General features: G+C 55.3%; 1 protein-coding gene across 1 annotated transcript in view; it reads left to right on the top strand.

The window, feature by feature from the left end:
• The window catches only part of MYOM2 (myomesin 2), a 73,113-nt gene that overhangs the window by 18,343 nt on the left and 30,575 nt on the right, over positions 1-24,195 (top strand). The window contains exons 9-21 of the mRNA XM_059156156.1: positions 298-462; positions 2,424-2,585; positions 4,783-4,924; positions 7,021-7,220; positions 7,876-7,929; positions 12,590-12,717; positions 15,568-15,751; positions 16,502-16,676; positions 17,958-18,079; positions 19,520-19,707; positions 21,229-21,355; positions 22,455-22,633; positions 23,673-23,787. Of these exons, the coding sequence (XP_059012139.1) occupies positions 298-462; positions 2,424-2,585; positions 4,783-4,924; positions 7,021-7,220; positions 7,876-7,929; positions 12,590-12,717; positions 15,568-15,751; positions 16,502-16,676; positions 17,958-18,079; positions 19,520-19,707; positions 21,229-21,355; positions 22,455-22,633; positions 23,673-23,787 (1,941 nt within the window). The remainder of the gene's footprint in view (positions 1-297; positions 463-2,423; positions 2,586-4,782; positions 4,925-7,020; positions 7,221-7,875; positions 7,930-12,589; positions 12,718-15,567; positions 15,752-16,501; positions 16,677-17,957; positions 18,080-19,519; positions 19,708-21,228; positions 21,356-22,454; positions 22,634-23,672; positions 23,788-24,195) is intronic.

The raw sequence follows: 24,195 nt of genomic DNA, 5'->3' as shown, positions 1-24,195 counted from the left end.
GTGGGGGAGGCCCTCCTCCGGTGCGTGGAGGCACCTTCTCGCCTTTGCGTCTGCACACGGAGAAGGGAACCTGTCTCCTCGCGGAGCCCATGGTCAGGACTTCGTGCGAAACCTCATCACCTTCCAAAGCCTGAGCCTCCTAATACCTTCTCGCTGGGGCTGAGGGCTTTGACGTGTGAATCTGGGGAACTCGCTCTCTCGGGGGTGCGGGTGCGTGAGGTCCTGGGGAAGCGCCCCTGCCGCGTGGGTGCCGGCCTGCCCCCTGCCCGCTGTAACCGTGTTCCCTCGTCTGTCCAGTGCCCCCTTCGTCCGTGATTCCGTACATGCACTTCGACGTCCAGTTTCTGGAGAAGTTTGGGGTCACCTTCAGGAGGGAAGGCGAGACGGTCACTCTCAAGTGCACACTGCTGGTGACCCCGGAGCTGAAGAGGGTGCAGCCGCGCGCCGAGTGGTACAGGGACGGTGAGTACGAGGCAGGGACCGCCCCGGGGGACGCTGAGCTCCCGTCACCCGGCTGAGAACGAACGGTAAGCTCCAGGGGTGGTTTGGCGGTCGCGCCCACCACGGGGATGACCGCAGGCAGCACGGCCAGCAGAACAGCTTGACTCCACCCCGGGGACGTGGACAGGTTAGCAGGGATGCCCACAATTAGAGTTTTCTCTATAGCTTCACAGGAAGGGTCCTCCTGTGATTAAACAGGACAAGTGCAGTGTCTGTATCACCCGTTTTTCCTCGGCTGGGACAAGCGCTCACAGTTACTAGAGGCCGTGGAGTCCTGGGCTCTGTCCTGAGTGTGAGGTCTCTCTTCCACTGGGTTTGTGGGACAGGGTTGGGGCAGCTCCCTGGGGTCCGTGGGGGCTCCCCCGGGTGGGAATAGGGCAGACACCCCTTCCTCCTCAGTCTGCACCCCTCTGCGGGGCGGTCCTCCCCGCCCTGTGCGTGTGCGCGGTGCAGGGGCATTTTCCTGCGTCTCCTGTGGGCAGGGGCTCCTGAAGGTCTCTGGCTTTCTGTAGGGCCAGCAAGACTGTCCGGCTTATACTTACTTGGGACCTAACACTGTGCAAAGTATGACAAAGAAGCCCACGCCAGCCTGCCCAGACAATATTTATAATCGAGCTGGGGAAACCGTTTTCCCTGCAAAGCCCTGTCTGTTTAAAGTGTGAGAAATGTCCCAGAACAGGTGTGACGCTTTGCCAAAGGCAGGGCACTGACCACGTGTGCCGACCCTGTGGGGCCCAGCGAGGGGCCGAGACTCTCGGTGGCAACAGAGGAGATCTAATTTACCCTCTGCCTGCCCCTGGACGTGTCCTTCACAAAATAAGACCCCACACCCATGTCCCCAGGACGGGGGGCATCCTGTGCCATGGTCGGCTGGAGGGCCCCATGCCCCATTCCATGGTCCACGGTGGTCTGCGTTTGCCCCAGGGCTCAGGGCTGGAGTTGGTCCATTTTTTCCCGTTAGGAACAATCCTTTTTTTTTTTTTTTTTAAAGATTTTATTTATTTATTTGACAGAGAGAGAGATCATAAGTAGGCAGAGAGGCAGACAGAGTGAGAAGGGGAAGCACGCTCCCCGCTGAGCAGAGAGCCCGATGCAGGGCTCGATCCCAGGACCCTGGGATCATGACCTGAGCCGAAAGCAGAGGCTTAACCCACTCAGCCACCCAGGTGCCCCAGGAACAATTCATTCAGTCACTGTCGCGTGCCCGTTCGCTACCTCGGGGCCCTTTCTCGGAGCGTGTGTTGGGCGCCCAGACAACGTGCCCGCTGAAGGGGTTTGGCCCATGTTCCTGCTCCTGCGACTGGCCGTGTTCCCGCAAGCCGGAGTGGGCAGCGTCCCTCTGTCCCGTCCAAGCAGGGATGCAGCCGTGTGGCTCTATCTGCCCGACAACGGGGAGGCCAGGGGTCACTCCTCCTTTCGTCGGCTGCTCCTTGCTTTCCCACGCTGCTATTTCTTGCCCGGGCCTGGTCTCCTCCGCAGCGGCCGGCTCTGTCCTGGCTTTCGGCCGAAGGTTTACTGCTGCTACAGGCCGCTGTCAGGCACAGAGTGGAGGGCCGCCACTGAGCCAGCCCTGGGCACGGGAGGGTGTCGCCTCCACAAAACCATGGAGGTGCGCGTGGTGAGACACGGCGGGGTGTGCCAGGGGCAGGCAGTGGGCCCCGGCCACCGCGGTCCCCTCAGGCAGAGACACGCTCTCTCGTCCTTCTGACGCTGACCGTGGTCCTGTCCCAGATGCCCCTTCCCTTGCCATTGGCTGTCGTGTGTGCTGTCGTGGGGAGTGCGGCTCTCCGGCGGTTGCGAGGCTGCGGCTTCCTCCCCCCGCGTGAGGCTGGAAACCCCACTCCCGCCCCGGGCCCCTCTGCGCAGCTACAGTCCGAGTTCCCGGACGGTTTCTGACGCCGTCCCGCGTGGCCGCTCCGCAGATGTGCTGCTGAAGGAGTCCAAGTGGACCAAGATGTTCTTCGGAGAAGGCCAGGCCTCCCTGTCCTTCGGCCACCTGAACAAGGATGACGAGGGCCTGTACACCCTGAGGATTGTGTCCAGAGGGGGCGTCAGCGAGCACCGGGCCTTCATGTTTGTCCGAGGTGCGTGGCCGCGGGGGTGCAGGCGGGAGCACGGGACCCCCGACGAGGGCGGAGCCGGTGTGTGTGTGTGGGGGGGCGGCTCGCTGTGCTCCTTGCACACCTCCTGAGGGGGACGTCGGGGCTCCCGTCTTGGCATGTCTGACCCTCTGTCCACGACATGAGGAAGCTACCGTTGAGAGCAGGTCATTATCCTAACCTCTGCGTCTCTGTTGAGAACGGGTAGAATGTATAAAGCGACTTCTAAGCCCGAACATGCCCGTGTTGCTAATTCTTGAGAGATTTCAAGAATGAAGAGGGGTCCTGAGTAGGGAAGACCGGGGAGGGGCCCCTCACGCCCCAGCTTGCTTGTGAGGGGAGGCCCTGACGCTAGGACTGCTGTCCCCAGCACCAGCGACCTCGGTGAGCGAGCGTTCGCGGCACCAGCCCGGCCGCCAGCCCCCGCTGGGAGCTTCACGCCCAGAGTCCGTGTGCGCCCGTTTGCGACTCCTGCCTTCCCCGGGAGCCGCAGGACCCCCACGTTATGGGAAGGAGGACCGAGTCGTGACAGAGCAGGCGGGTTAGACGCTGTGCACGCTCTGTGCCGGGCACACGCACGCGTCACAGCCCCGCTGTAGTGAGCGGACACGGAGACCCGCCACCTGGATGAAATCACGTCTATCCTGCGTACACAGTGCCCGGGGATGTATCTCCACACACGTGTGTCTGTGCACACGCAGAAACACCTACTCGCGCGTGTGTGTGTATAACCTGAAACCCTGACACTGACCTCATAAGCCGGTGCCGTGATTATCTGTCTCCAGTGCAGACGTGGGGCTCAGAGGGCACTTCTCCAGGGTGGGGCAGCTGGGGGCCAGCTGTCTGGGCCTGAAGCTGGAGGCTTCTCGTGCACATTCCCAGCCCCCGGGCCCTTCTGGGCACCTGCTGGAGCTCCGCCCTGCCTCTACTCCCAGGCCCCCTGCGGTCTCTGGCTTAGGGACCCTCCTCCCCCGGGCCGGCTGAGCCACCCTGAGGATCCCAGAACACTTGGTCCTAGTTGGAGGGCTCAGCTGTCCCGAGCCTGGGGCTGGCCTCCGGCACTCTGACGGCCTGCCCGGCCTTGCTCACTGTTCCCCTCCCCTCCAGGTTCTGGGGCCTGGAACAGCCCCACCAGCATGTCACTGTTTCCAAATCACAACTGTCGGGTCAGAGCATGAAAGAGAGGCTGATCATCAGGGAATATTATAAAAAAAAAAAGGAATCATAGAAAACAAATCCACTCGCCCTCCCCACCCGCCCGAGACAACGTAAACTTGCTGGGCTGGGGTTTTAGACCCTTTATTGGGCTGGCATTAAAGCGCACCTTCCACTCTCTGTGCTGGCCTTCTGGCAAGATGTTTCGCCCCATAAAAAGGCACTAAGTACCACATAGCTGAGCTCGCCTGGCTTACTCAGCACCCACAGCAGGAAGAAAATAATGCATGTATGAGGGAGTTTCACTGTCCTGATTACTTTTTGAGGATTCTGATATCAAAAGAATACATTTGGCTCAACGTCAAGGAATCCTTAGTTTTAATATGTTGAGGAAAATCGAACAAGACAGTACACAGTGTTCATGGCCACCCAGGCAGTACAGACTGCAGATAAGAAGTTAACGGTGTGTGTGCCCTTTGGGACCAGCGCTGCTGGCCTTTGGGGCCCCTGTAAGAACGTCTGAAAACCAGATGTACCCGAGGCGTGCTCACCAACGGTCATGAAAGTGCTGTACGGACCCAACGTTTGTTCACTGTTTGCGGAAAAGAAAAAGCTTAAGTCCTCCATCTTGTGAGGACTTGGAAAGACAGAAGCGTCTAAGGTAATAGTTCCCAAGTGTTGAAAAGGCCACCTTCTCAGTTTCATTTCTTTGGTCAGTTTTTGGCGTGACATTATGTGACAACCCTCCCTCCAGAGAAGGGGACCTTCCATTTCAGAATAAATTATGAAAAATCATGGACTTCAGTATTTTCTAGACGACAGAATGTTTTTGACTTTGAGAACTCATAAATAGGTTTATATTTCTTGTCAACAAGCCATCAGTCAAACAAATAGTCAAGTCATTGAGACACGAGGAGCAGGTCGAGTGGACTCGAATCGGGGAGATGCAAGTCTGAGTTTGAAGAAGTGGGCAACAGGCTTTCCAGCATCCCAACCATGTGCCTCTTCTCCACTCCCACCACTGCAGACGCTGACCCGCTGGTCACTGGGGCTCCGGGCGCGCCCATGGACCTGCAGTGCCACGACGCAAACCGCGATTATGTCATCGTGAGTTGGAAGCCGCCCAACACCACCACCGAGAGCCCGGTCATCGGCTATTTCATTGATCGGTGAGTGCCTGCTGCCTTCCTCCAGGGCTGGAGACGCTCCTGAAGCTGAAGCTAAGGTTGGCCCAGACGACATCTTTGGAGAGTTCTCTAAGCTCAAGTTCATGGCACTGTTCTTGTCATGGGGGATTTGGTGGGATCAGGTCCCTCTCTCTGGTTACTGAGCGGCCATGACTGAGCAGTTGGAACACCGTGGGGTTAGGGTAAGTAGATTTCTGAGTGTCGTAATTATTTGCCTGTTCAACACCCTGTATTCAATCCACCCCCAACTTTTCTAGACACACGAAGCCCCAGTTCTGGGTTCTCTGAAGAGTTTAGTCCTGCTTCTCCCTCTAGAGAAGGAGAAAACAGGCACAGAAACGTAGCTGGGAAGGTCGCCGGCCCGTTTGTACCCAGGTCCCTTTCTTCCTCTTCATTAAACTGGGTTTTCTTCTTGCCTCCAAGAAATAAAAATACTGATATTTCAATGTCTAAAATATTGGAATTTACTTTGGAGCTAATCACTTAACTGTGAACATCAAGTTCCTTGACTGGGTGTGGAGCTCAGGGGCCGGGAAGGAAACCAAGCAGAGATGGTGAATTTATTGGACACACAATTTAGGCCCCAATTACACACTTCAATCACCAAGAGAAATTACAGTAAAAAGCAATGAATTCAGAAGTAACACAATCGTTCTGGGGAGGAATTTAAGATGTTATATGTATAACACACAGTAAAATAAGATGTTTGTTTCAGAAAAGCCATTCAAGTCTGATTGCTTTTTGGTTGGTTAAGTTCCCTTTTCCGCACCAACAGAGCTACTTGTTTGGGTAAAGCATTCCCTATTGGGTTAGTATTTGGAAATGCTAAGGTCAGATTTGTGGAGTGCATTGGGTAGGGTTTACCTTGAATTAAAACCAAGAAAAACAAAATAGAGTGATTTGCTGTGATATTTGAACATTTTTTCAGCCATTTGGCAGAAACACTTTCATGGCCCTTCTTACGTAGGGACCCACGTCCCTCCCTCCGTCATTAACAGGGACGAACCCAACAGAACCTTCTGGTCGGAGGACCCCACAGCGGCCACCTTGGGGGTTAGCTGAGGGGCTCCCCTGCCAGACTCAGTTTGGACCGTGTTCTGGCTGTAACAGGTTAGCACCTGTGGGTCACAGAACTTGCATTAAAATTCTGGATCATTAGGAGAAAGAGATTTGGTTCTCTCTAAAACAAATGTACAGCCCTGGCTTGAAATAGCTCCAAAAGATGACTTTTCTGACCTTGCTGTGTTCTCCTGGGGATTTGACGTGGGGTTTTGGTGCTGAAATTTCTCAGCCTGTGAAAAATGCAAGCTACTCTCTGCATGTCCACGTGTCTGGTCAGGACTTCATGTTTTCAAAAGCCATGTGAGGGGCGCCTAGGTGGCTCAGTGGGTTAAGCCGCTGTCTTCAGCTCAGGTCATGATCTCAGGGTCCTGGGATCGAGTCCCGCATCGGGCTCTCTGCTCAGCGGGGAGCCTGCTTCCTTCTCTCTCTCTGCCTGCCTCTCTGCCTACTTGTGATCTCTGTCTGTCAAATAAATAAATAAAATCTTAAAAAAAAAAAAGCCATGTGAGATGCTGGAAGGATCTTCGGCACTGGGACAGACTGAGCCTGCCTTCTGGACAGATTTCAGTGCCCAGGCTCTCATACCGCGGGGCGCGTGTGGGGGACCGGCGCTAAGGGCCCTTTCGTTCCATGCGCTGCGTCGGGCCTGCAGGGGGAGCTTAGGGCACTGCTGATTCTGCTGTGTAAGTTGGAAAAAGGACTGTCAAGGAAACATCTCACGTGACTTGTGGAGGAGATTTGGCCTAAATGTGGTTGAAGGCTAGAATGGGTCTTCAGGCTACAAATTATAAGGCTTCTATATAAGGAAATAGATATACTTTACATACCCTAAATGGCTCTGTCTTTTGAAGACTGCTCGTACTGCTGCTTATGTAAATCTAGTGCTGTAGTGCTTTGACTTCTACAATGTCATGTATTTCCGGTTAGAGCTGGAATGCGGGTGTAATGCACACACAGACCCGTGTGTATTTATTCGGCTCATGTATTTGTGGTTCTCCCCTCGTTTTGATTTCAAGATGTGAAGTGGGAACTGACAATTGGGTTCAGTGCAATGACGCCCCTGTGAAAATCTGCAAATACCCCGTGACCGGGCTCTTTGAAGGAAGGTCGTACATTTTCCGCGTGAGGGCAGTCAACAGCGCGGGCATCAGCAGGCCTTCCAGAGTGTCCGAGGCCGTGGCTGCCCTTGACCCTATTGACCTCAAGAGGTTACAAGGTAGGTTGTGCAGATTTCAAGCCCCAGAGGTGTCTTGGAATCTTGGGGCCATTTTTATGGGATTTGTTCTTTCTTTTCTACGCTCAGCTGTGCATGAGTTTTAAGAATGTCTTTGAGGACCGAGCGTGGTTCGGGGACATTTTACAGTGTCCATATGTCCACGGGTGTCGCTTTAGGAGAGGGTGTGGCCAGGCCGGCATAATCTCCGACACCAACCACGCCGCCTTCCCAGTGCTCTTCACTGGGATCCAGTCAGACTGGCTGAGAACTAGAGTTTTCTTGGTCCATCGAAGATGTAATTTCAACACATTTGATAAGACTCGGAAGGCTTTGAAACTAAGCCACTTTATTTTCGAATGGTAATTTCATGTGACGCAGATGCCCAACAGGGCTTGGACCCTTAAATGCGGTGTGAAGTCAGCCCCTACATTTCCCTTGCCCGCGTGGTCTTTCGAGCCCAGTGCAAAGGTCTGAGAAGCACTGGGTATGCAGACTGCTCCAAGTAGCATCTGAGTCCCTCCGAGTTGGGGGTGTGTTGTGGTCATAATACACATAACACGGGGCGGATTTGGATCTCGCGCCGAGTTAGGGAAGCTGGGGCTTTCTTGATGAAACCTTTGGACGCCAAATTCAGCATCTACTTTTCTCTCTGCAGCGGTCCATTTGGAAGGGGATAAAGAAATCGTCATCTACCAGGATGACCTCGAAGGTGAGTGGCCCTTGAGCACTGCGGCCCCACTGTCCGTGCCCTAGGGAGTCAGGACGGTGGCTAGAGACCAGAGCGATGGACAGCCAGCGCCCAGGGGCTGGGTAGAGCCTGCGTGTCAGCACCGCAGCCGTAGGTCAAGTCTGCAAGCGCGTGGCCTGTGGAAATTAGAAGACGGGGACGAGCTGGGCGGAGAGCAAGGATAGGATCCGGGGTCCTCCGGGGCGGCTTCACGGCTTCCAGGCCGGTCCTGGGTCCTCTTGGGGCCGTGCAGAGAAGATCAAACGGAACCCGAGTCTTTGTCACTGGCTGAGGCTGGGCCCTTTCTCTCAGCCGCCATGACTAGAGGACTATTTCAGTTTTTCTTTTTAAACAAAAATTTTTATCTTTAGTATTTTAGTCGAAATGGACGGTATTCTTCCTGTCAGTATCCCTGGCCTGAAAATTCACATTTCCCTCATTTATATTGGATTTTCTGAACACTTCTCTTTGCTATTCCTTTCAGAGATAGCCTGGAGGATCAATTTATTAGGGAGGGGAGCCTGGCATTATTAGTCAGAAATCCAGAGATTTTAAGCAGACTTATAATTAGAGTTCGTAGAGGACAACAAACAGGTTACAAATGAAGAAACATGAATTTGGAGCTAGTGCCTCAGGAGATGCACTTTGAAGCTCTCTTTTAAAAAATTGCTGCAATCTAAAAAATATATATATGTGTGTGTACATATATATATTTGTAAATAAAAAAAATAAAACTGCTGCGGTCCCAATGCTCTTTCCCCAAAGAGCTACAGACCTAGGAGTTCATTAGCTGATTTTCATGTTTGCCCCCAGATGGTCTCCAGACATTGGATCTTCTGCACCTATAATGGCTTTTCTCGAGTATCTCCAGAAGAACACCTAAATCCCAGAGGGACACTCCTCAGTGACATTTAAAGTCTTAGTTAAGACCCCCACTTCCAGGTATACTCAGAAGTTGGGGAAGGTGCCCAGTAAATAAACCACAAAAGAAAAATAATCCAGGAAAGGTTGACTTCCTATGACTTCTAAATAAAGGATTGAAGTGTAGGTATTGGAAAGTGTAAAGTCTGGCTCCTGCTTGCAGAGGAAGCCATGTTCCCATGCAGACCCACCTGCATGAATGTGCATTTTCAACACGAGAGCAGGAAGGGGAGTTCTGTTCGTCACCTCCAGCAGGCCCGTGGGATCGGGGTGGAGGGAACCACCCGAGGTCTCCTACGGGCGCGTGTAGGCATTCAAACAAAACTACCTTCCAGGAGGAGGCAAAATCTGCATTATGTAAAGGTGAGAGCAGGAACCGTGCCCTTCTGGGGAGCAGAGCTCTCTCTCCATGTACAGACAGGGATGCGCTGGGGGTAAATCCCAGCTACAAAGTGCCAAAGCCAGAGCTAACGCATCGTAACACACTTAGCTGTCTGATCGATAGAATGGAAGTTTGGTTTCCCAGACGCAGTAGATCTTTCTAGCCAGGACAGACTCACTGATGCCATTTGCCATCTTTCTCCTTACATTTCTTTTCCGTGAGAAGGCAGCTTTTCTGGCTGCCTGGAACCTGTAACTTCATTTTGTTTGATTCCTTCTCAAACTCGGCTGTATCCTGTTCATTTGTGGGTAACATTCCTGGGGCTCAGCCTGTAGCTGGTCATTCGAGGCAGAGGCAGAGACCCTCAGCTGGAAGGCTGTCTGGCTGCGACACTGAGCCTCCCGGGGCTCCCGCTCTCTGGGAAGGCTCTGCACGCCGCAAAGGGGTGGTCCCCACCATCTGATGCAGACCTGGGAACTAGGGTCAGCTCTGTGACCTGCTTTAGGGTCTGCGAAGTTCATGAGTTTACTTTACTCACTTTAAACAACAAATGCTTTCTCTAATTAAAAAAAAAAGTCCTTAGAGAAAAGGGATTTCCAGATGCTTTCAAGCAACCCATTTCTGTGTTCAGGCACCTGTTGTTAGGAATTTCTTCCCATCACTCGCCTTTTTTCTTCGTGGAGGCCCATCTGCTTCTTTTTGTGTTAGAAAAGGACTGATAAATGCTGTTCATTTTAAGGGAGAGGAACACTCCTTTGTTGGCTAGAAAAAAAAAATCACCCCTCTGCTATTTTATTTACTTATTTTTGCTCACTTTTTCCAACCAGTTTAATCTTTATGTCCTCCTCAAGGGTTTTAATTACCGTCAGGGCTCTTCTCTGAACATCATCCGACTCTCGCAGCCGTTCTTGCATTGGTCCCTTGAGAAATGCGCACTCTGCTGTGGGGCTGGCCAGAGCAGGCTTCTGCAGTGCTCGCCAGCCCCGTTTCCCTCTGCTAGTTAGTTCCACGTCCGGGTGTCCGGGGCTGGGGGCTGGCAGAGGCAGCCGTGTAGAAGGTACAGCGCGCTTTCTCCTGAGCTCTGTCATCCTGGGCAGCCTGAACATTCCCAAGACAGTTTGTGTTTTTGTGACTCAGAGAAAAATCTTCTGGCAGCCTGTTGTGGTGTCTTTGGGTGGGCAGGACAAAAGGCAGGATCTGTAACTGGGGGATGGAGGCCTGGGTCCCTGTCCTGCCCCTCCACAGCCCGGGGATCCCAGGGAAAGCTTGCGGCTTTCTGAGCTCCATCTTCACCCCATATGGATGTGGCTTGAGAGAGCGGGGTCCAGAGAGGTCCAGAGATTCCCGAAGCAGAGTTTCGGGCAGCACCCGTCACTCAGAGGCACCGGGTCCACGGGGAGCGTCTCCCAGGTGACATATTTGGAGCTGCCTCTCATGGTGGCTTCCTTCCTTCCTTCCTTCCTTCTTCTTCTCCTTCCTCTTTCCTTCCGATTTATTTATACGCGTGAGGGGAGGGGCAGAGGAAGGAGAGAACCTTGAGCAGATGCCAGGCCGAGCACGGAGCCCGACCTGGGGCTCAATCTCATGACCCTGAGATTACGACCCGAGCCCAAACCAACAGCTGGACGCTCACCCGACTGTCCCCCTGCAGGGCACCCTCTCTGCTTTCATTTGCTTGTCTGTCCGCCTTCTCCTCTCTGTTGGGGGCTGGGTAGCGGAGATCAGCTTGTGTCCCTGGCCTCTCCTTGCCCCCTGGGGCCCTCTGAGTCCTCGCCTCTTCTGTCCGTGGTTGGGGTCATCTGTGCGTCTCCAGGCCTCCTGCTGCTGCGCGGCCCAGGGCAATCCTGACAGGCTCCAGGCTTCGAGTCCCTGAGTCCAACTGGGGGCTCCCTGCTGACAAAAGCTGACTCTTCCTCCTTCCCCAGCGCAAATGAAAGGCTTCTTATTCTCGTGCTCTAGGCCTGGAATCCGGGCTGGGTCTGGAAACAGCAAGTTGCTCAGATCTGGAAGGCAGCTTTGCGCTCAGGCGCCTGTTCTCACCGCGCTTGCTACCCGCCTAGCTTCCCTCGGGTCCCCGGATCTGCTTCTCAAGCCCTCCGGCACCTTGGAAGGAAATCAGATTCAGCCCTGGGGACTCACCATGCATCGTCCTAGAACAATTTCCTGCCTCTCCTCTCTCGCATCTCTGTAGGTGTGGACACAGCCCTTGGGGCCAGTGCAGGCCTGTTGGGTGTCCGGAGGCCCCACCCCATTAGCCCTCACTGGCATTTCCCTGGAGACAGTCTGACTCCTTGTTTGAAACCTGACCCGCTTGCCAGAACGCTCCTAGATTAAGCCACGCTGGGTTTCCGTGCCTGTGGGACCTGTGAAACGGGTTATGCTCTGTAACGGGACTCCTGGGAAATAAAACCAGGCTTGTTTGTGTTGTCTCCATGGGCTTGTTCAATGCTGTGCCCGCGGCACAGTCCTCAGGGAGCAGCTGGATATTGAGAAGGGCTGAGATGTCCTAGGGACGTTCAAACCTTTTTAATCATGTGCTAATCTAATTGGAAGCTCGTAATATTTTGTATTGCAATGACAGGGACTGTGGGTCTGGAAAACCTCCACCTCGTAGGAAAAGTTCTCCTCTCCAAACGTGACGCCCTGACCCCTTAAGTCATATTAAAACACGATGTGCACCATGAGACAAGTAGAGCAGACCCCTCTGCTTGCACATGTTCCCTCCTAGTTATTTGCAAAGGGCTGATGGTTGTCACTCCAGAATTTCAAACGTATAGGTGTAGGTTACTGTGCTTGGGAACGTGGCACAGATCCACCTAGGGAGGGAGAAACGTGTGCTCTGGAGGCTGACCCACGGTTGCAACGCTGGGAGGGCGTATGAGGAGCGTAACCGGAGAGGCCGGCGGAGGAAGGATTATCTCATTCCACAAGGCTCTGAAATGCAGGACACAGACCGCTCGAACCTTCTCTGCACAGAGTCCCAGCTCAGCAAGAGCTCCAGTCCTGGTCAAATGCCCTGTTTTTCTGGGTGAACCTTCTTCCTCCCCTTCCAGCTGAAACTCTGGAAGATTTTTGGATCAGATTATTATTATTTTTTTAAATGGACTGGCTCATGTTAGCAACAAAAGTAATGAGGTGATCGTCATCAGTGCGTTCTACTTGGCTGGGAACAACAGTTGGCTCTAGATCCCAAAATAGAAGTGAGGCAAAGGACAGCTCGGCCGTGCCTGTCCCTAGCGCCTGGAAGCACACCCAAGGGGCGACGCTCCCACGACGGGCCCCAGCGAATGGGGTGACCTGGGCTTCATCCAGTGCTAACCGAGTTTGTCTCTCCTGCAGGCGATGTTCAGATCCCAGGGCCTCCCACCAACGTGCATGCCTCAGAAATCAGCAGAACATATGTCGTCCTCAGCTGGGACCCACCTGCTCCCCGTGGCAAGGAGCCGCTGATGTATTTCATCGAGAAGGTATTCTGTGGTCGCGTGTCCTGATACAGCAGCTCTCTGGGGGATTTCACGCTGTGCTACTCCGTGGGTTTTAGAGAGGAGCAACCGTGAGGTCAGTCACCGCAGACTCGACCGCTGTTCCTTACTGGGGACCTGAGGGCACGGTGAGCCCCGGCCCTGCATATGAGCATCGGCGGATAAGGTCCGGGTCCTGGCTTTGCAGCCTTCGTGGGAACAAGTGGGTCACTTCATGTCTCCGGCTCTGGCGCCCCTACCAGAACGGGGCTCGCTAAGTTCTTTCCTGCGGACACGTTCTAGCTCGCAGATTTGGAGGACCCCGTGAGACCCGGGGAGCAGGGCAGATGGCTGTAATAAGCCATGTGGCCACGTGGTGGCGGTGCTGCACAGGCTTCGCTCCGGAGGCTGCGGCCATCGCATGGGTGGTTTGAGGACTAGCCGGACCCCTGGATAGAGGCACACACGCGCGTGCACACACGCACAGACACACACGCGCGTGCACACAGGCACAGGCACACACGCACAGGCACACACGCGCGTGCACACGCCCAGGCAGCGAGAGCACAGTGACGTCCGCACTGCGCGCTCGGGCCCCGCTGCTTCAGTCCGTCCTGTTGCTCCAGGCCCGGGACCCCGTCCTCCCTGCAGACCCGCTGGGGCTCCTCCGGCTCGGCTCGGCCACGGGCTGCCCGCCGTGGGGAGTCACGGACCACGCGTGCGGCTGGAGGAGGGGAAGCGGCGGGCGCGGCCCCGGGGTGCTCGGCGGTCCCAGCAGGCAGCGAGCCGCGGGCGAGCCCAGGCGAGCCCGGAGCGGAGCCGCGGAGTGGGGGGGCCGGTGCCGGCCGGTTCGGCCGCGTCTCGCTGTGCCACAGTCCGCTCCCGGGTCCGTCCACCGCAGCCCGTCCAGGGCGCTCTTTGGGTGCCGTAGCTCCTCCCAGGGCCCAGAAGGAGCCCAGGAGCTTCCCTCCATCTCCGCTTCGCGCGGGGCCGGGGTGAGCGGGTGGGACCTGCCGCGCAGCGTGGACGCCCTGGAAGTCCTGGCGCATCCCGGAGCCGGTGGTCCGCCCGGCAGCCCCCGCTGTGAGTCCCGCCCCGTAAGGCCCCGTGCGGGGTCGCTGGACGTTCTGTGTCCCCGCGGGGCTCCCGGACGCCTCCCCGCCTGCTGTCTGCCAGCCGAGGCCGGGGGTCATCGCCCGGAGAGTTCTGCTTGCGGCCGGGTCGGCGGTGCGTCGCACCTGCGGTTGGAGGTGTCCCCGCGTGGGTCCCCGCCGGCCCGGACCTGCGCCCCGTCCTCCCGCCTGCGCGTCTCATCAGCAGCTCCTGACCCCACTGTGCCCCCCGCGCCTCGCTGGGGCTGCTGGAAGCCCGACAGGAAGCCCCTGATAGTCCCCCGCTGCCTCCCCGTCCGCCACCCTCCGCATGAGGCTCCCCTTCCCCGATGGGCCCAGCGGCGTGTCCCCCCGACGGAGAGCTCGGGACGTCCTGGGTCAGCTCCGAGAGCCTGGCTCGCTTCTGCTGCAACAGCAGAACGCTGCAAGCGCGGCCCTGACTTGGAGAAGCGGGGTCGTTTGGGGCGACTTCCCAGTCCTGGCGGCAGTCCCCGGGGCCGCGGGCACCTGCTGTCACTGCTCAGGGTCCCTCACGGAGGGGTTAGGTCCCGCGGGGAAGAGGGGAGCGAAACATGGCACGGAGGCTTTTCCAGTAATTATCAGTGATGCAACCCGGATGAGGAAAATTAACGCTGCAGCAAAGGTGCAGAGACCTTTGGGGAATAAAACGAGAATCACCCATACTTCCGTGGTTTGCAGTGGTCATCACACATTTTTTCCGGACACTCAAAAGCGACTTTTTTCCTTGCGTGGCTACTGAAACTTGCTTGCACACACAGGACTTTTGTAAGATTTAAGTCCAGTTAGTTAACATGGAATGTATTACTGGTTTCAGAGGGCAGGTCTGTGGGTCCTGAGCCATCCCAGTGTCCATCGCCCAGTGAGCCCGCCCCGCCACACCCCTCCCCTTCACAACCCGGGATACACATACTTGTGGTCTTTTTCTCTATCGTCTTTTATATACGTGATATGTCATAGGTACAGTTTCTCTCCTGGGTGACCTTTAGCTTCATGCTGTACTTGCCCTCATCTGGTGGGACCTTTTCCAGCTAACCCCAGCGACTGCGTCTTCAAGCACAGGAAGGAATCATGACGTGTCCTGTGCTAGTACAGCCCGTTATACAGATTGCTGTTACCTGAATACTACAACGATAGCTGCAAAATAGTGAACACTTTATTCTATGTATTTATTAGTATTTCAAAACAACTATTCATTTATTTCAGTGGGAGAAGCGCTGGGGGAGGGGAATATCTCCAGCATCTCCACACCCAGCACAGAGCCTGACACAAGCCCCGAGATCATGACCTGAGCTGAAATTGAGGGTCAGAGGCTTAACTGATGGGGCCACCCAGGTGCCCCTAAAATAGTGAAAATTTTAAATTGAAATGAGACCAGCTGAGTATGATGGGATTTTATTAATACCCCAAATTATCCTTAATCCCTTATAGTTCATTCTACTTTACTAAAACTGCAACCTATGGATTAATTCCCCTAAGTTTTTTTAGTTTATTTGTTGTCACGTAAAATTTTTACTGGTGTTTCCAGCTTTGGGTAATTTTTCATCTGCTTTTCCAACTGGTTTCCTTTTTCATAAAATTCAGAGAAGAGTTATTGATGGCCGGGGATGGGCTTCACTGCCCGGACATCCCTGGAGATTAATTTGGCCAGCTAGAGCAGAACATGCCTTCGGCACACCTTTGGGGAGCTCTAGCTTCCTCTTGTAAATCCTGTGTCCCTTTGCAGTCCGTGGTTGGGAGTGGGACCTGGCAGAGGGTCAACGCGCAGACGGCCGTCAGGTCCCCTCGGTACGCCGTGTTTGACCTCGCTGATGGGAAGCAGTATGTGTTCCGGGTTTTGTCAGCCAATAAGCATGGCCTGAGCGACCCGTCGGAGATCACCGTGCCCATCCAGGCTCAGGATGTGATTGGTGAGTACGGCCGTGCTGGTAAGCGGCCAAGGCTTGGGACAGGCCCTGAGTAAGGGACACCAGATGCCCTTCTGTTGTGTTGAAAAAGACAGCTAATGTTGCATATGAGCCAAAATGCCTTGAGGTCTCAGTTGACAAGGGATGGATGTCTCTCTGCTGTGTTGATGGCTACTCAGCATTTCTCCAAAGTTCCATCTTATTTTTATGGAACTAACAAATGGGTTAGAAATATTTTTAGGCATTGGCCACTTTTTGGAGAACCTTGAACACACTGGAGTTGCTTGTCCATGTGGCTTGAATTTCCCGCCCTGGAGATGCTGGAGGGAATTACAGAAATTTGGAATCGCCCCGTGGAGAACATCCAGGGTCAGATCACGAGTGGGTTTTAAATCCCCTTACAGATTCCGGCCAGTCTGATGGAAGTATGTCTTATTTTCTTAAAGTTGTCACTATCCTGTTAGCTAAAACATATGTGTCACAAGAAGGTGCTATTTAATGATTCTGGGGGCGGGTACAGGACACCGAGTGATTGTCCTTTCTTTCCATGTGAGTCAGGTGGGACTTGGGAAGACACAGAGGACAGTCCAGCAACTCCTGGGTGCCCCGGGTGGCAGGCCCCTGCCCACTTCTGCTGCTCGTCCCTCCTCGTCCAATGTTGGGGAGCCCTTCCCTGTGGACAAAGGGCTTGAGGCTGTTGGGTACAGCTTCTGGAACTGAGACACTGTTCTTCACTCTACCTCCTCTGTACAGCGGTCCCTTCTGCCCCGGGCCGGGTGCTGGCATCGCGGAACACAAAGACGTCGGTTGTGGTGCAGTGGGACAGGCCAAAGCACGAGGAGGACCTGCTGGGCTATTACGTGGACTGCTGTGTGGTGGGGTCCAATGTGTGGGAGCCGTGCAATCACAAGCCCATTGGCTACAACAGGTGCGGGGGCCCCAGACCCACTGTATGGGAAGGGCCGCACTCCAGCTGGGAGCCATGCGGCCCTCAGAGTAGCGCGAACGCCGGCAGACGCGACCGTGAAGCTCCTCCACGGGTGTCTGTTTTCTTTCCCGCTCGTGAGGGGCCAGGACTTGAAAGCCAATGAGTGGGTAGAGAGCACGGGGCTGAAATGGTTAGCGTGTTGATGAGAGAACTCTAGAACCTTGGTCCTTCTGGAGTTATTAGCAGTTAAGGCTTACCTTCCAACAGGAAAGTTAAAACAGCAGCCAGGACTCCTGAGGTGTTTTATTTTTCCATATTGAGTTTTTGAACTTTTTAAAATGGCTTTGCATGAATGAGAGTCGTCTGCTCCAGCCACTGATGGAGACAAAGCGGGGGACTGTCCCCTCTCTTATGCGGGGCAGTGGTGGGGGACGTCAGCTCGTGCTGGGCGGAGAGGAGCATCCTTGCCACCGGCATGCGTTTACCCCCCACTCCTGCAGGAGTCTGAATGTGCAGGACGTCTGACTTTAGTAGGTGCTCTCCAGGGTATGCTTCTCAGGTACGTAGAGGCAGCAATCAGATTCTCCACTGTGGATGGGTTATTGCCAATGGCTCAGCCATCTTTCCCTTTTTAATTTACTTAAAAACAAACAAACGAAACTTGGGAAAAGCCATGGCTAGGAAGGGAGAGACGTCACTGAGAACAGTATGGTTAGATATTTCAAATCCACAGGCAGCAGACTCAGAAAGAGATCTCAGGACAAAAACCTAAAAGCAGCATTCTCCAGATGAAGTTTTGTAAATGGTCACTAAAGGTCTGCAGGCTCTAAGAGGGGAGCAGACTTTCTCATGTGGATGGGGTGCTGGCCTCTGCTGAGCTCCTCCTGTACGGGTTCCACTTGATGCTTGTAGTGATGCTGGGAGGTGGGTTCTGTGGTCCCATTCTGCAGCTGGGGCGACTGTCTCACAGAGACAGTGACCCATAGAGAGTATCCGTGGGTGTTGCTTTCTGCACCCTCAGACCTGTGCTGCTCCTGTCCCTGGTGTAACCAGGCATCATGGCCTTCCTTGCTGACCCTGGGTGTTGATTTGCATCCATTAACTAGAATTGAAATGGGAAGTGGATATATAGCATACATATATAAAGAACTCAAACTACTCAAGTTCCTTTTAGTCCCAGTGAAAAAAAATTTTGTAGTATTCCCATAATTTTTACTCTGCTGAAGGAGAAGGGGAAAGGCTGAGGTGCGTGGTCATGCCCCTGACGGGTGTTTTGTTCAGGTTTGTGGTGCACGGCCTGACGACCGGCGAGCAGTACATATTCCGGGTGAAGGCCGTCAACGCTGTCGGCACAAGCGAGAACTCGCAGGAGTCCGATGTCATCAAGGTCCAGGCTCCCCTCAGTGAGTAACCGAGGGCCTTCGTAAGCTCTACGGGAATAAATGCTCACGGTGGCAATAACATGCTGTCCCGGGAGGGTCCTCATCCGCCGGCCGCATGTCCTGGAAACACGGGGCTGAGGGAGGAGAGGTGAAACGCCAGCAGGGCACACACTGGGGACACATGGCTTCATGGCAGGTCCCATGTCTCTGCACGTGTGTGCCCACCTTGACATGCGTGCTGTTGGGATGAACATCTCTTTCGAAGTCACTGCTAACCTAGAAAAACATCAGTGGCCTTTCCAGCTGGTCTTAGTTCAAGGAGCTTTTATCATCCCAGAGAATTCCAAATGTTGATGTGAACTTTGTGGCTTTGTTCATAAATGGTTATCGTTAGAATTGATTTTGGTCAAATAAAAACAATTTGGGACTTAATTTCAGAGGTGGGCCCTGGGGCCACGAGTGTTGTGATTGTCACCCTGGTGATTTCATACAAAATGGGCTACACGGCAAACACGTGCCCTGGGACATTTGGGGCATGAATGTCACATGCTACTTCTTTTGAGTCATACTGATAGCCTTTCATTCCTGAGAGAAAGGTTTTGCTCTTTATTTACTTTTGTCTCTGATTAAATTATTATCACATTTTCAGAAGTTCAACTTTCTCTCCTAACAACACATAAAGTCATGTTAGGGAACAACCAAGCAGTGCTCAACCTGATACTACTTAGGTGGTCAGTATAGCACAAAATCATTCTTTTGTTTGAGGGACATTATTCTGATCTGTCCGTTTTACCCAGGAGGGACTTCCAAATGTTATCATTCCTACTTATGACAAAGCAGTTGTCTGCAGTTTTATTCTGTGGTGGGAACAGGTATTTCCCCGGTCACCTGTCTCTTGGGTAACAGAGAATGACCAGACGCAGGTCACCTGGAGCTGGGGCCAGGGCTCGGGGAACAGAGGCACACCCTCCCTCAGGCCCTTGGAGAAGATGATCCGTTTCCAAACAAACTCATGTGAATTCATACTCACCGGAACCGATCTGATGTGGGAAATTAAGACCGCAGGGCAGTAACGTGCAGCGTCTCTGGTCATGGGGCACGGCTGTAATTCTTCATGGATGTCACAAGAAAGCTCCTCCTGGAGGTTTTCCCTAGAGGAGAGGGGAAATCTCTTGTTTCAACCACCCAGGCCAGATTTGAATAATGGATCGCCCCTGTGTTATTGACATATTGGAAGATGTGTGTGTGTGTGTGTGTGTGTGTGTGTGTGTGTGTGTGTGATTTCCTGGGGGAGGTATTTAGGAATCGCAGTGAATAGAGAGGACCGAGTTACCGTCTTTAAAGGAACAGATGAGAACATGCAGGGATGGTTGAGGTTTGGGGGCCCCTCCGCAGAGCAGGAGCGGCCCCAGGGAGGGCAGGGTGGGGGTGGGGTGACCTTCCTGCTGTGTGTCTTTGCAGCTGTCCCTTCGCACCCTTATGGGGTCACGCTTCTGAACTGTGATGGCCACTCCATGACCCTTGGCTGGAAGGTGCCCAAATTCAGCGGGGGCGCACCCATCCTCGGCTACTACATAGACAAGCGCGAGGCTCACCATAAGAACTGGCACGAGGTCAACTCTTCGCCCGTCACAGAGAGGATCTTAACGGTTGGTTCTTATGGGCCCACTGGTTTTTGCTGGGTGGTTTCCCATTCTGGGCAGAGTCCTTCAATCGTGACTCAGAGTTCAAGGGCGTTAAATAATGTGACACAGACACACAAGCAGGTTCAGAAAACTTCACAGCCTCGTGGGAGAAGGTCTAGAATTGGACCGAGGAAGCATTTTCTTCTGAGACGCAGGAGAGGTGGAGAGGCAAGGAAGCGGGTGGTGTGGGGGGTCGTGTCCCTGCTGGGAGCAGCCCCAGGCCCCAGCCCGTCACCGCGTGGTTGTACAGGGCTGGTGCGTCCGTGCTTAGCTGGTGTTCCGTCCGAACACGCTTGCCCAGGCTTGTTCCTCACGGCTCTGCTCAGAGAGGCTTGTGTGCACAGCCTCTGAGCGAGTCACTTGCCCAAGCACACGTTCTGCCCAGGCAGAGAGAGAAGGAACATCGACTTAGAGTAGGAATATCAGGGATCAAATCCAGGGGCAAACCCTCCCCAGCCACGGGCTTTCTCTCCACCTCCCTGAGCCTTCCGCTGCTCCGTTGTGTGGTTTAGGTCACAGGCACGTGTGTGTGAGTGCGTGTGCGTGCGTGTGTGCGCACGTTGGTGCATGTGCACGCACACACGTGTGGGAGTCTGTACGCATGCATGCGTGTGCCTGTTTGTGCACGTGTGAGAGATTCTGTGTGTGTGTGCACGCGCACGCACATACACGCGTGAGTCTGTGTACATGCGTGTGCACATGTGCGTGGGAGCCTGTATGCACGTGTGTGTGACTGTATGAGCATGTGTTGGTGCGTGTGCGCGTGCAACATGACCGATATGGGTGCACGGTCAGCCCCACCGCCGTGCTGAGCTGTGCTGGATGAGGGCCCTGACTCCCGAGAGAAGCGCCTTCTTGTTCCAGAATGCCGGGGGCTGCCGGGATGTGAGCTCCGTCCTGCAAGGAATGGAATGCTTGACTTCAAACACTTGCTCTCGAGGCTCTGTTTTTCCAGGAGGCGATGTCACCTGGATGCAGTGGGGCAGGGCTGAGGGCTCTGGTCAAGGCTTTCCCTGTACTTTTGGGGGCACAGACCCTCATGTGGCCGCAGGCGCGACCTGAGGGCCGCCGGTCTGTGCTGGGGGTCGGTGACGGGTTGTAGGGCATCACGCAGCTAGGCTAGTCTGGCTTCAGGCTCCAGCCGGGGGTTCTGCAGAAGGGATATGGGCTTAAGGGCAGGCCCCCACGCCTGCTACTCCACACACGCTCTGTGGCTTTCCTCTCCGTGAGCCTCAGAGGGGCTGCTGAGGGCGTCATTGTGCCATCCTCGTAGGCGCGGTGACGGGAGGAATGAAACAAGGTGGTCAGGTTCCCTAAGCGACCACAGCATGGCGGCTGCATTCACAGCCCTCTGGGACGGCACCGTCCAGTTTACTGGCCCAGCCCCCACCCTCACAGTTCATTCTAGCAGTTGGTCCTCCTCCAACAGGCAGACAGTGACGTGGTTTTTTCACTTCCTGTGTTAATTTAAATGCATCTCCCCAGGTGGAGGGCTTGACAGAAGGCTCACTCTATGAGTTCAAAATCGCCGCCGTCAACCTGGCCGGGATCGGGCAGCCGTCGGACCCCAGTGAGCTCTTCAAGTGTGAAGCCTGGACCATGCCCGAGCCTGGTGAGAAGCCCCACCCCGGACCATGGAGATGCCCTCCGTGTCATGATGTCACGAGCCCCAGAACTAGTGGGCGTTCTGTCTGCGCATGGTAGGGCGTCCCGCCCTGTGCCGGGCACGGGGCGCAGCTGCGGACAAGGTGGCCCTGTCCCCCGGCAGAGGCTGAGCGGTGACGAGCATGGGGTGGTCAGTCGGGTTGCGTGAGGGGACAGGGAAGGCGGACCCGGGCAGGAGGAGCCGGTGCTGGCCGTGAGACGACACAGTGTGACCCTGCGGTTCCAGTGTGAGAGGCCCCATCCTCCCGACCCGGGGGGACCTGGGCCCTCTAGTTCAAAAACGTAGGATAGTTGCTGATCTGCTTGCATTAGGACTTCACGTTTTAAGTCTGTTTTCATCAATTCTCAGAACCTGGGTCTTCACTGGTTACCTCCTGTCTGCCAGCAACCTAAACGGGATGGATAAAATGCTCCTGTTTCGAGCAAAACTGAAGTCGAAGCTATTCTGTGGGCAGAGAGTAGTGTCTTCTCCCTCCCTTCCTTCGGAGTGTCCTTGTGTAACAGAACAAATTTGGGCCCCTTAGAACCGCCAGTGGACGGAGCGCTCTCCCGACTTCCGGAGACTTTCTGGGGCTCCCCCAAAGGGCTTAGCAACCCCTGATGTGGTTGATGCAGTTCAGGCGCAGCCCCTGTGCATTTTCCCTTTGCCGCCGAGGCCACTGGACCCGGGAGTCCGCGCTGCCCCCGTGGAAGGCTCCAGGGTCTGAGCCGGTGATGTGCCTGGGCTCGAGGAGCAGGCGTGTGTCAGGCGGGGGTGCGGGTGCCACGCGTGTCCCTGGTCTGTGCACCCGCTCTCTATGTGAGCCGCACCTGCCAGTCCTGAGCGCGGACAGGGACTCACAGTGACTCCAAGGTGCCGCGGTCCCCAGACGCCGGCCCGACTGTCCCCTCTCCGTGCTCCACACGTTCTCCGGGACGTGCGTAAGGAAGGCCGATGTGATACGTAGAGTCCTGGGCTCTGGGAGCCGATGAAGTCATGTGTCCCGCGGCGGCCGATGCCCGGGGTTGGTGCATGCACACACGGCCGACTACGTCTGCCTTTTCAGGTCCTGCCTATGATCTGACGTTCTGTGAGGTCCGAGACACGTCCCTGGTCCTGCTGTGGAAGCCCCCCGTGTACTCCGGCAGCGGCCCCATCACGGGCTACTTCGTGGACTATAAAGAAGAGGACGCTGGGGAGTGGAGCACCGTGAACCAGGCAGCCACCGCCAACCGTTATCTGAAGGTGACGCTGTTCCCTCCCGTGTCCCCCACCCTCCCGGGACGGGGTCTCTGGTCCCTTCTGGACGGGCTCGACGCCGCCAGGCCAGCTGCTCAAGCAGCTCAAACCGTCCTTTGTGGCGCTGTGGACGGTCCCCGCGGGGGCGATGGCCGCTGTGTGTCTGTGGTCAGGCCTGTGTTGTACCCGTGTCCTTCGTGACGGCTTGTAGAAGTCGCGCGCATAGACACACATGCACGCGCAGCTGTAGGACGTCGGAGAGGAGGGCGTGTGCACGTTCCTCTCTCCTGTCCTCCTAGTGGTTCTGTTCTTAGCGTCGACAGCCGACCCCTCACTGGGGCAGTTGTGACTCCCATCCTCGGGTGGGCCAGCCACCCGTCCTGGCTCTTTGTCCCCGCCGCCCTCCTGCAGAGGCTTTGCCCGCTTGCTTGTGAGCTCTGTGGTGTGGTGTAGACGGCGGCAGCTGACCGGAAGCCCACACCTGAGTCGTGTGCACGGCTCCATCCTCTGGGCAGCCGTCCAACCCCGCGAGACCAGATCAGCTTCTGATCCACACCGAGTGAACTGATCAGCTTCCAGAGATCTGGCCCAATCAATGACCGAGGGAATAGCTGATGTGTATGTTACGTATCAGCACAGATCGCGGTTCACAGAAGCTACACACATGCAAGGACAGAACAACTTAATTCTGCTGTGTCCGAGCAATGGGAACTCTGGCCCGGTTACAAATCACATTTGAAGTAATGCTTCCTCCCATAGCGTTATGCTGACTAGGAACGCTCGGCGGCCGGCGGGGTATAGGATTTTAATTCTGCTTTGAGATGGCGGAGGAGACAGGAAGCCTCTCTCGACATGGAAGAGAGTCTGTTTCTTCTTGCCAAGTCGGACTGTGAATGAGTGTGTCTGTCTCGCCTTCCGCTTTCCCAGCTCACTGTGCCGAGCTCTTCCCTCTTTCCGAAAAGGGGCGTGTGCTTGGTAAAAGGTGAAGACTGGAAGTCGTTTTCCCTTATCGATTAGTGTGTGACAGGCGCTCCGTCTTTTTCAGGCCTGTGACCTGCACCAGGGCAAGACCTATGTCTTCAGGGTCCGGGCTGTGAACGCCAGCGGGGTGGGGAGGCCGTCGGACGTGTCTGAGCCGGTGCTCGTGGAGGCCCGACCGGGTGAGACGCGACCGTGTGGCTGCTGAGGACGGCGGGGGGCTGAGGGCCGCCAGGCGTGGGCGATGGGTACGCGTGTCTGTGTGCGCGACGCAGGGAGCTGGCTCCTGCCGTCTTGTCCACGGTGTCGAGCGGCAGACAGGACAGGCTGCCCTCCGGCCCTGCACGGCCCCGGCACCCCGAGCCACGCTGCGGCCCCTGAGGCCATTCGCACAGTCGGTGGGGTCCACATTTGGAGCAGTGAGGCTGCATGCGGAGATGATGATGGTGTCTCTCGTGACTGCTGGATTTTGACGGGGAACCTGGGGGCAGGTGGCGAAGGCCCACGGAAGGGACGTCAGCGGAAAGTGCTTCCAAGGGTGAGGTCAGCTCACGGGGTACGTGGGGACGGAGTGGTGGGTCCGCGAACCC

This window comes from Mustela lutreola, chromosome 18 (assembly GCF_030435805.1).
Source record: "Mustela lutreola isolate mMusLut2 chromosome 18, mMusLut2.pri, whole genome shotgun sequence".
Lineage (NCBI taxonomy): Eukaryota > Metazoa > Chordata > Mammalia > Carnivora > Mustelidae > Mustela > Mustela lutreola.
The sequence above is the reverse complement of the archived record's forward strand: the minus strand, read 5'-3'. Positions and strand labels throughout refer to the sequence as shown.